The 12,094-nt window shown below is 42.7% G+C and overlaps 1 protein-coding gene across 1 annotated transcript in view; it reads left to right on the forward strand.

Annotated features, from left to right (window-relative positions):
- The first annotated feature begins 605 nt into the window (after positions 1 to 605).
- The window catches only part of MARCHF3 (membrane associated ring-CH-type finger 3), a 31,893-nt gene continuing 20,404 nt past the window's right edge, over positions 606 to 12,094 (forward strand). The window contains exons 1-3 of the mRNA XM_041464270.1: positions 606 to 718; positions 6,415 to 6,628; positions 8,006 to 8,213. Coding sequence (XP_041320204.1) covers positions 6,438 to 6,628; positions 8,006 to 8,213 — 399 coding nt within the window. The 5' untranslated portion in view covers positions 606 to 718; positions 6,415 to 6,437. The remainder of the gene's footprint in view (positions 719 to 6,414; positions 6,629 to 8,005; positions 8,214 to 12,094) is intronic.

The following is a 12,094-nucleotide window of genomic DNA, read 5'->3' on the forward strand; positions in this document are numbered from 1 at the left end:
TTATTATCATCTGAAAACTTTCATTTCAACAACCAACAAAAGGATACAAATCTAAGCAAATGACCCAAGATAGTGGCTGTGCAGGCATATAAAGCAATTTATTAAAGTTCACAGTGCCAAGAAGGGAGTCTGTTGCTCTGTGGAAAGTGGCTCAAGGTTCAGTACCTAACAAAATAACAATGATTTATGGGTGGGCACTCAAGTTTTAAATGCATGGTCAGACTCTTAAGGACTACTTATGCTGAAGTGCTTTGTGCTGCTGCCTCAAATGAGCCCTCAGTTTTCTGATGTGCTTGTTTATAAAATTGCACTTTGAATGCAGCCTGCTGTGTGGCCGCTTTTAAAAGCCCCTGCAGCTCTCTGCAGTCAGACCGGATGAATGGGAAATGCTATTTACAACTCGAAAAATTAGTAAAACTTGGGCTGAAACGGAGTAAAATTGCCTAACGTCATCTGGGTTTGTGCTGTGCTGTGTTTCTGTGTGTTGAAACACCTTAACTGGAAATCTGTCCTCCTCAGCTGGGCAACAATTGCCACATCTTCCTCTTGCACCTTTCAGTGGTCTCTCACAGCTCCTTAAGAGGTGGCAGTGTGTAATGCAGCAAACTGGATGCTGTTGACCAAAATAAAATTTTCTCCAGCCTTCCTCTCCTGTCACCGTGCCCCAGAGCTGCCGTGTCCTCTCTCACTGATGGCTTTAGAGCTCCAAAATGTACAGGTCAGGCAGCTTTTTTTTTATTTATTTATTTATTCCCCCTCTCCTCGTGCTGAGCCACATGTCATTACCAAATGTAGGAATTGGTCTTCTCAATTTAGAGAAATTAATTTTTTCCTCTGGGGGACTCAGGGGTGCTGCAGCATCCACAGCTTCAGCTGGAGCTGCCAGTTACTCCACCAATTTTTTTACTGAATATTTGTGTAAATATGCAGCTCCTTGTGGTGGCTTGTGGAGGGGAGAGTCCAGAAACATTTCAGACTATTCCAGATGTGAGTGTCCAAGAAAGGACATGCATGAAACTCGTGTTTTTACACTAAAATAGGATTTTCTGGTGCCCCAGGGGTTCTTGATATTTAAGAAGTGATCTGTCCATTCCACCTTCACAGAGCCCTGCCTTGTTTCTTAGCAGGTAAAAACCTAGGAGGTTTCAGAGTGCTCTGGAGTTGAGAATTTTGGTTCTTTTTTCTGCGTTTTTCTAGTGGGAAGGGGAAAGAGGGATCACCCAGCAGCTGAGTGTGATCCAGTGAGTGCAGCGGGTGTTTTGGTCTCTGGGGCATCCTGAAGGGTGGCATAAAATTATTGTCTGAACCCCAGTGAGGGAAAGGCGAGTTCCTGTTCCCCTTTTCTGGAACAAAGGTAATGCATGGTCTTGTGGCACCTGAGCCAGTGGGGAGCACTGGAACACCTTTTTCACCCAGCCTCTGACAGCTGCATTGCCTTTGAAAACATTTGTTTATTACTTGGAATGCAACAGTTTGCCTTCTGAGCAGCCAGCCAGGGCTGATAGCAGAAAAGAAGGTGGGAGATGCTCCTCCATGATTTGAACCATTCTTCCAGCTGGCAGTAAGGTGGAGAATTCTATCTGTGCTCCAGATCTGCTGACCTGTTCCAGGTGAAAAACTGTCCACACGTCACTGGGGCCCAAAATTCTGGATTGAACTGCGCAAAATTATGTGAAATTACATAAATAGTATAAATAAATAAATAATAATCAACAAATAGTAGCTAAATAAACAATATAAATTATAATAATATTTAAGATAATAATATATTACAGTATAGTATATACTATAATTATATATATTATATATATTATATCATTATACATACTAGAATCACATTATATATATTATATAATATTGTAATATTATTATATTATACTATAATTATATATGTATATATAATTTCTATATATTTATAACATTATTATATAGTATAATATAATAATATTACTATTAATAAATAATAAATAAATATTAAATAAACAAAAACATATCTCTGAAAGCTTCTGAAAACTGGAGGGTGTTTTTTTGGTTGTTTAGGGTTGTTGTTGGTGGTAGTTTTTTTGTTTATTTGTTTGGGATTTTTTATTTTTTAAAATATTTTTCTGGGTGGGTAAGTATTTGGGATTTTTTTGCTGGTGTGGGGCTTTTTTTCGTTTTGGTTTGGTTTGTTGTTGTTGTTATGATTATTATTAATATTAGTATTAGTATATTTTAGCTGTCTTTTTTAAATAACCCAGTATTTCTTGGGAAAATGTCTCCAGATGGGATGCTGGTGGCTTTTTCATGCATATTTTTAAGTGTTGAGGCTGATTGATGCAAGCTCATGTCACATTTCTTGAAACTAATAGGGTGAACTCATTGGAAAATGGAATAAGAAAGGTGAAAGGGTTTTCAAATTTGAAACCATGACTGAGAGGTGGAATAAGTTCTATTCTTAGCAGAGGTGCTGAGAAAAAAAAAAAAATTAAATAAAAGGAAAAGGGAGCAACTGCATGAGTATTTGTTCAACATTTGCAAGCCACTGCTTGAAGTGTAAAGATCATTTTGGCTTGTGCCACTCACAGCTTCAGCAGGAAAACAGCTCTGTTTAAAAAAGCTCTGCTATGATAATTTAACTCTTTGTCTTTAAATTCCATCTCAGGGCAGTAATGCTGGTTTTTAACTTCTTATTTGAGTGCAGCTCAGCTGGAGTGGCAGTGCCTTGCTCACTGGCACTATAACTTCTAAACCTTTTTTGGTATAGAAGTTATAAATCTCTAAAATAGGTATATAGCATCCTATAAAATATTATGGGAGAAAGGATGTCTTCTGCATTTGAATCTTCTGCCTAGCTTCAGCCAGTCCTCAGATAATTTGCTTGAGTTTATTGGTTGGTTTGTTGCTTTTTTTACACTTCCTGCATACAGAAAATACTTGCAACACCTTTACTTTTGCTCTGATACCCATAAAGCCATATACATACATACATGTAAATATGTATATATATATAAATGAAAAACTACAACTAGTGACGGCACAGAAAAGAAAAAAATAAAGAGCTAAATACTACCATACATTCATCATGCCAAATTCAGCCACTTTTCTCAGAATTTTTTGGCGTCTGGAATAAATATTGCAACTCTGTCTTCCCCAATTTAATGCTGTATGTCTTTGTAAATACAGCTAAATACTTCTTCCTGGTTTTGTTCTTTATTTTCTCTTTTACTGAGGCTTTTTTGACAGATTTCCATTTGTTTCAGGTGTAAAACTTTTTTCATATAGTACATACATATGGGTAAATACTGACTTTGGGGGTTTGTGTCTGTTAAAATTTACAATTCCCTAAAGCCAGCTTTAACTTAGGATTTGCTTAGGATCTCTGTGCTTCTAGGGACAACTAATTTCCATTATTTACCATGGGGTTCAGTATTAAAGCACACATCATTTAATTCTATAATTGCATCACTTTTCAGGCACGTGCACTGATTTTGTGTGAAATGGTTCTTCTGAAATCAGAAAAGTGTGTTGTTACTTTCAGCTTCCTTTTAAAAAAAAAAATAGAAAGGGATTACCTGTACCTTCCTTATTAAAAAAAAAAAAAAAAAAAAAAAAAAGTGGAAAGGGATTACCTGTCTCTGCTTTGCCAAAGTGGGATTTCAATGCAGTGCTGTAGGCAGAAATTTGAATTAACATTCCTGAGATACAGCCAGTTAATTTCCTGTGTGCTTTAAAGCTTTGCATTTAGTTGCATCTTGATGCTTCAGCAAGCCCTCCAAACTCATCAAGTGACTGAGGGATGGGTTTGTAAAGGCCTGGATGGTCATTATATATGAAATTATAAACCCACTGTTGTACTTAATGGGGTCAGTGAAGCAATCAGGATAAAAATACATAATTCTGCAGCGTGGGTCTGTAAGCATGATACTTCTTAGGCTTTTTAAGTTTAATGAAGCAGCTACTCAGCAGCTGAACGTTCTTGTTAAACAGTCCCAGCATGGATTTTAGAACTAAAACTGAACACCATGGTCTCCTTGGAGAGTCTGAGGCTCTTATTCTCTTGAAACGTCTGCATCTTTTATATGTTAATGGTTTTGACATCAGCCATTTGCTTCATTTTCATTGTAAATGAGGCCCAGAGTCCGATTCCCTTCCCCATTCCCCGAACACTCTCTGCCCTGTAAGCTGCCTCATCAGCCTCCAGCTCGCTCCCCGGGGTGTGTGTGCTCTGAAAACAGCTGAAGAAATCCTGCAAAACAAACCAATTTTCCTATTTTTAGATGCCTTTCTAAGAATATGAGTCCCTGTGTGAAAACTTGTGTGGTGTGCGCGGTCCAGCATCCACACCTCACATGCCGCAAAACCTGACTGCCAAGGCCACCCCTTCAGGGGGGTGTCACCAATTCCCTTGCCCAGGATTTTCTCCTGGGAAGCTGGGAAGCTTCAGCTTCTCCCTGTTTTGCTGCTTTGGAATATGATTTGGAGAATTCTTTACCCCAGCATGTGGATTGTTTTTACTTAATGGCCAGTCCCAGTCCAGCTGTGTCACTCTCTGGTCAGTCACAGGTTTTTTATTATTCATTCTTTTCTAGCTTTCTGATGATCCTTTCTCTCTATGGTTTAGTATAGTTTTAGCATAGAATTTTTAATATAATATAATATCATAATATAATAAATCAGCCTTCTGAGAAATATGGAGTCAGATTCATCTCTTCCCTCTTCCTGGGACCCCCACAAACACACCAACAAGGGGGCTTACAAAGATTGGTGCTGCTCTTCCTCAAATCCAACAGAGCCAAATCACAGGGTTTCACATAAACCCTTGGTGAAAAACCCCTGTTTAGAGAGTTTTGTTCATGTTTGGGGCTTTTAAAGATTCTTCTCAGCTGCAGTGCTGGCACCATACAGCTGTGGTGTATGCGCAGAACACTTTTTTTGAGGGGGAAACTCCTGATTTTAGCATGGGGATATCATCATTGCACCCTGCAAGGTTTACACAGGACTGCAGCCAAGTGTCCCGAGGTGTGCCAGGGAATCTTTCCCCTCTTTTGCAGAGGGATTAACCCACCTTGTGTGTGGTTTTTGGTGCCTGACCCAAAGGGGAAGAGGGCAGGGACAAAGCCCGGTGGAGCCTTCCAGGACCAGCACACCCAGCCAGGAGCATCCATCCCACCAAGGCATCAGGAATTTAAACGCCCAGGCTCCTTCTGGTTGGAATCTGAAATGCAAGGAACACTCAGAACTGTGGGCCTCTAAGGCAAAGCTTGGAATTAAACACAGGATTTGATATGAGACCTTGGAAAAGGCTTCCAAACTTAGGTGCTGGAAGTGAAAATGTGGATTTATAGCTTAAAGCAGAGACATGTTAAGCTAAGTAAAGGAAAGTTCAGAGTTTTAGAGTTTAAGATATAAAAATTAAAGTAGTTACAGAGGTAAACAAGGAGTTTAGAATGCAGCACTGTAGGTTTGTGTGCCATAACATGGTTGGCTAAGAAAGCTTACACTATAGCATAGGTCCATAAGATGAAATATTTAAGGATTGGGTCAAAAACATAAATATCCTTGTTGGCAGTGTTTTATTGGTCAATAACTCCTTAAAAGGTCTCGTACATAGGGGTCTTCTAAACCTTGTGAGCCGTGGGGTGAAGATGTGAGCCAAACTCACCCTTCCTACCTATGCAAAAGATGAGAAAAACAAACCGCATCATCAAAAACAACTCGGAAGTCCCATCTCAAAATTCCTTACAAAATTCCCCACAAGTGAATTATCATACTTGTTCCCAGCACAACCCTTCCTTCCCAATTTCACTTCACATGTGTGGAAGCACTGTGCAGAACACACTCACAGGGATGTGAGGGAGAGCAGAGCAGAGCAGAACGGGCAGGCTGTGATTTCTGCCTCACCTTGTGGCATAAATTACTGCTGTGCAGGCTGTGATTAGGCAGGTTTGTGTGACTAAAGCCCTGTACAGGATTAACTGCCAGGTCTGTGCTCTGCTGTGGGTTGGTGATAGAAGACACTAAGCAGCGTTGAAGCGTTTTCAAAGGGGATTTGAAGCCAATCAACCATTTTCTCCTCCAGTACATAACTTTTCCGCCTTGGCGGACAGTGGCAGCCTTTACATTTGAAAGTGCACAGGGTGAAGAGTGTATATACCTTTGAAACTTTTGGAGGGGGAGTGACAAAAGTCTCAGCCTCTCTGTTTATCCCTCATGGCTTCAGCAGAGAGAAGAAAGCAAAGTTGCTGCCTTGCTGCTTGTGGGACGTGCAGACTGTTTTTTCTGTCACACCCAATACTGCAAACCCCCTTTCCCCGCTGAGCGGGCTTCAGAAACCTGGGGTGGGCAGTCAGGGATGCTCCTTCTCACGCCTGCTGTTGGTCAGACAGGGAGGGATGTGCCCCACAGCACCTCCCTGTCCCCGTTCCTGCCTAGATGGGGACCCGCTGCCCGGCACCATGAGGACCAACCACTGCAGCCACCTGCCTGGAGTGCCTCCGGAGCGCCCACACCCTCCAGCTCCCGATGGAAAGAGCCTGCCTGGCAGCAGCGGGGGCCTGGCCACCAGCTGTCCCCAGTATGTCATGCAGGTGTCCTCCAAGGATGGGCAGCTGCTCTCGTCCGTGGTGCGGACCTTGGCCGTGCAGAGGTACGTGGGGGGCAGAGGGAGGGATGGGCTCTGTCCCCTCTGGTGGGGCCAAACATCCATGCCAGCATCACAAGGGTCGTGCTGCAGAATGCATCGTGCTTCCCAAACACTTCCCCAGCCCCTGGCATGCTGAGCAGCCAGACAAGCTGTTTCTTGTAGCTGTGATATTTTATGAAAAAATCCTTTTGCTAGGATTTTTCTCCTATTCTAGCTGAGAAGCCTCAGAAAAGAAATGTAAACAATTAACTGTCTGATGGCTGTGGAATGTGGTCTGGACATTGTTTACTATCTGGGATTGGTCCATGTTGGTTGTTTCTAATTAATGACCAATCACAGTCAGCTGGCTCAGACTCTCTCTGTTATTCATTCCATTCCTGTTCTTTCTAGCCTTCTGATGAATCCTTTTCTCTCTATTCTTTTAGTATAGTTTTAGTGTATCATTTAATATAATATCTATCATAATACAATAAATCAGCCTTCTGAAACATGGAGAAAAGATTCACATCTCCTCACACAGGGTATCAACCATAGTTTCTAGCACCAGTGCTGCAGCTTCTGTCATCATCCGAGTGACTGACCTTCCTTTCTGCTGCTGGTTTAGAGAGGCAGATTAGTGGTGAAATATATTGTTAACCTATGCCTTTGAAGCGTGCTTCAGGCTGGATTTGTTCTCATTAGGAGCAAGAAAGAATATTCTGATGTGCTTGGCCTCGTCCAGACTTGATGCTTGGGTCAAAATTAAATTTGTCTTTGCTGGCGGTGGGCTGGAAAGGCTTCATGGATCTCAAAGCAGTGCAGAAGAAATACCCACCCGCAGCCCCACAGCAGAGATGTGTTTGTATCCCTCCTTGACCTGCCTGTGGGCTGTCCCAAAGAGAGGGAAACCCTTTCCAGGGAGGGGAGGTTTCTGCCTTCATGTGCTTTTCTGAAGTTGTGCCCCTGCCTTCGGGGTGCTACAGGGCAAGGTGCTGCTCTTTCAGCAGTCCTTTTGCTGTTGGCCAGTGAAAACAACATTTAGGTCAGAGGATACCAAGAAATGCCCAGCTGAGGCAGATTTACAACCTCCTTGATGCATTTTGGGATTTCCTGAGGCGGCTGCACCGCTGCTTTGTGAAGAGCTGGGAAATACAAAATACAGAAGGACCTGGTCTTCTGCCTCTCATCTACCACTGATGTTTTTCACTCTGCGCTTTTTCCCCCCTCTAACAAAAGAGGTATTTTAAGCAAGAATACCAAAACACCTTAAACCATTAACCCACCAGCCTGGATCACTAATCAGAGGGCAAAGCAAACATTTCTAGCTCGCGACAGAGAGTAAAAAATCTATCACCACACCCCTGCAGCGCTGACCAGCAGTTTTCTCTCCCTCTCCTGCAGCAGCCCCTTCAATGACCGTCCCATCTGCAGGATCTGCCACGAGGGCAGCAGCCACGAGGAGCTGCTGTCCCCCTGTGAGTGCACGGGGACCTTGGGGACCATTCACCGCAGCTGCCTGGAGCGCTGGCTGTCGTCCTCCAACACCAGCTACTGTGAGCTCTGCCACTTCAGGTTTGCAGTGGAGCGCAAGCCCAGGCCACTGGTGGAGGTCAGTGCAGCCCTGAAACCTCAATTTTGGCCGGGAAAAATCCTGCCTGCTTCCACGCAGGCGTCACAAAGGCTCTGTGGTCCCAGTGGGGTCGGGCAGTGTGAGGGTGGGAGCTCAGGGGAAGGGTGGGATGGGATGGAGCCCCTCGTTTTGGAGGAGATCAGAACCAAATTATTAGGGTTTGTTAGGGTTTTATTAGGATTATTATTATTATTATCAGTGGGTTTGCTTCACTGCAGACCTGAGTGGAGGTTTTTTTGGCAGCAAATTCCTGGGATGCCAGCCAGCTTGGCTGAGGGTGGAAGAGAGGTAAGTTGCAGTTTCTGTGGAACGTGGGGCAAGTCTCTGAACTCAGAATATTAAATTTAGGTCAGACATTTTATTTATTTCTTCTTCCTTTTGAGAGGTAACAATCTTAGGAGCCTTGGAAACCCTGTCTAGCCCACAAGAAGGAATGGTTCTTGTGGAGTGTCTGGTGTGTTTAGACATTTGTGAGTCACCTTTTGGCCTATTCTTGCCTATGTGCCAGACTCAAAAGTGAATTGGACAATTGTTTCTTCCTTATCAATGAAAATTCAGTTTTTGCCAGCTATAGATAGCAGCTTCATTAAGGTTTTAGGGTATTTTTGGTCCCCAGGAAAAGAAAACAAACCAAAACAAGTTCAATCTCTTGACACTGTTAATGACCTTTTTCCTCCCTTATTGTATTTGTGGCAGAGATGAGGCAAAGTTAGGGTTTCTTTTGGAATTAAAAGTGAAGTACAAGCAACATTTTGGCAAAATGAATGAGAAGAAGCATTTTGTTCCTGTTGGTGACACAGGCACCTACATGCAGAGCTTGGGCTCAGGACAAAATGTCTTTCCTGTGCATCTTAATTTTCCTTTAAATTGTGTCCAAACTGGTGAAGGAGGTACAGCATTAAAAATGGGCAGAGGGAAGCAGCATTTTGTTTTTCTCCTGCTCACAGAGAAGAGGACACAGGACAGAACTGACTGGGAGGTGGCTCAGGGGATGAGCAGTTCAACACTACCAAAATCACTTTAGTTGAGATAGGCATGCACATTTTGTGTCTGAGCCTAAGGATATGTTCATTCTTCCTCAGGATCCCCCCAGAAAAGGGACATAGCAAGGCATTTAGCACAAGTCCTGCACCCAGAGCAGGTCCTGGCCAGCTTGGGTTGCTGCCTCTGGGTTGGTGTCTGGTTCTCCTCTCAATCTTTGCTGCCAGAACTCTGAATCCGCCCTCTGAGAAGAAGCACAAGTGATGCTCAGGCATCGCAGTTTGATTTTAGAGCCCAGCTTCTGGAAGTTGTTCCCTTTGTGATGGCTCCTGGTCAGGCTTCTGCTGCACAAATTGGATGTGGTGCTGGCCAGAGCTGCTGGTGATGGAAGGAGTGGAAAGCAAAGCTGACCCTGCCCAGGATGGGGCACTGTGGTGGCTTGATTGAAATGAGGCTTCTTTTTGGCAAAAGCAGGAAAAAGTTGTAGAAACATCAACAATGATGTTTAGAGTAGTAATGGTCAACCTGCCAGTTGTTTCTGTTGGCTGAGGATGAATGAAAACCCTGAGCAAGGATATTTTTGAAACGTAGCTAAGTGTTTTTTATCTTTACCACTCATTATTTCCTGACTTCTCAGCTGCTTACGCCCACAGTATTTTAGTGCAGAAATCAACAGTTGGGTGCTGTTGCAGGAAAGGTCATAAAAACCCCCAATCCTTTGTGATCTTGTAAAGGGAATATGTTTTCAGTTTAGAAGGAAAATGAAGATGCACTTCCAAAGCTGAGAGCAGCAGAGACAAAGAGTAACTAAAATGAGCTGTATGCCAGGAGGCAAATTAAGCAGAAAGACAATCAAACTTCTTGATTTCTGTCAGTGTAATTTAAATTTGTCCTGGACATTTCCACTTATTTAAGTGTTTATTCCACACTGTTTTGAAATGCAAAGACCTCCCCAAGCAAATAATTGCAGCAAAAATCTGAAACTTCCCAAAGCAGGACTAAAGCAGATGCAAGTTGCCAGATTCCCTCAACTTCTGTGTCCCAAAAGCAGCTTCATGCCTGTCTCTGTGTTCCCTAGAGTGTGAGGACATGGCAGGGGGTTTACCAGGTGTAGTAAGGCCATTTCTCACAAAAACCCTGCTGTAACACTGGGATGAGTGACAAGCCAAAGTGGCCACCTGTTTTTAGCACCACAGAGTGTGTAGGTTTTGGGGTGGGGTGTCAAAGTTCTCTTCGTTTAGTAGCGAGGTGATTAGTTCTCCTAAGATTGCCCTGACCTGGATAATGGAAAGGGTGAATGCTCCTCCTCTCACTGGAGGTGAGTGATGGGTTTTGCCAATGCATTTTAGTAGGTCAAGAGGGGCTGTTGTACTCATGAAGTGATTTATAGAGCCCAGACTCTAAAAACCTGTCCAGGAACTTCTCAGCAGGCCCTGTATTATACTCTTTTTCAAAGGGCCAGAAAAAACCCCACACCAAAAAAAAAAAAACACACCAAAAAAACCAAAACAACAGCAACAAGGAAAAGAAACAAAACCAGCAAAACCACAAAACCAAATCAAAACAAAACAAAACAGACACCAACAACCCCACCAAAAAAAAGCCCCCCAAAAAATCAACAAAACAACCCCAACAAAACAAAAAATAACCATGCCATTTGTGTTTTCTCCTCATCCCTTCCCTAGACTGATCACTGTTTTCTGGTGGCTTAGGCATGGGTGTGGAAGAAATCTGTTTCAGTGGGAACAAATTGAGGCACTTTACTCATTTTATCTAGGAATGTCATGTGTGGATTTATTCCTGCTGTTAGCAGCAGCAGTCAGAATTAAATGGAGCAACTGGTGTGGCTGGTGGCTCTGCCAAATTCCTTCCTCCCTCTGTCCATCCTTATGGAATCAGCAGAGGAGTTGACCAGACACAGCTCTGTGCTTCTGCTTTGCCTCTGCCACAGGATGTGTATTTTTGTCTGAGGGGGAATCTTCTCCCTGGAAGTGCAGAATTTGATGAATTTGAATTTAATGCCCAAAACCCCAGCAGAGCAGCAGGCAGTGGTGGTGCAGTCTGTCAGGCAGATCCAGCCCCTCAAAAATGAATTTGTGATGCTTCTTGGTCCATTTATTTTTTTTTTGAACTCATATTATTCTCCCCAAAAATTTGTGTTTCCACACTGGGAATGTGAATCAGGCACTGTGGTGGTGATGAAAACCCTCCTTCAGCATTCACAGCAGTGCTGAATTCAGTGAAAGGAGTCAAGGTCTGAACCCACCCCTTCTACCCCCTGACAAAGGAAAAAGAAATCTATAATGTGGTGGCTGATATGCACAGAGCTGATTTTCCTTGTGACAAGCCAGCCAAGGGCCTCCAAACCAGCACAGTGAAATCTCAAACTGCAGTAATTCCCTTTCTGCCTTTTATGGACCTTCCATATATAAGCTGCCTTTTTAATGCAGCCAATCCATAGGAAAAAAAAAAATCTGCATGAGGAATGTGTGGTATTATTCATGTAGCTGCTTTTGCTGTGTTTCAGCATAAAGATTAGTCAAGCTTTATGCAAGTATTGTGTATCATCTTCATTTCAATTTCCACATTGCATCTGTGTTGCTTCCACTTGGCTCAGTGCAGAAGCAGGGCACGAAATGCAGCAGTACAAATATATTTATTTATGTGCAACAGTAAAATGTTAGGGAGCAACCAGCTACAAAATAAAAATGGTATAAGAGTATTATGTGACCATATAAGTCAGGCTTATATTGCTTGTAAGTTACTTACATGTTTTAAACCAACCAGGATTTGGTGTCTGTTGGTTCACTTTTTTTTTTTTTTTTTTTTTCTTTTTTTTTTTTCAAAAAAAAAAAAAGCAAACAAACAGAAAGCACTTA

The sequence above is a fragment of the Pyrgilauda ruficollis genome, unplaced genomic scaffold, assembly GCF_017590135.1.
Source record: "Pyrgilauda ruficollis isolate IOZ18807 unplaced genomic scaffold, ASM1759013v1 scaffold177, whole genome shotgun sequence".
Lineage (NCBI taxonomy): Eukaryota > Metazoa > Chordata > Aves > Passeriformes > Passeridae > Pyrgilauda > Pyrgilauda ruficollis.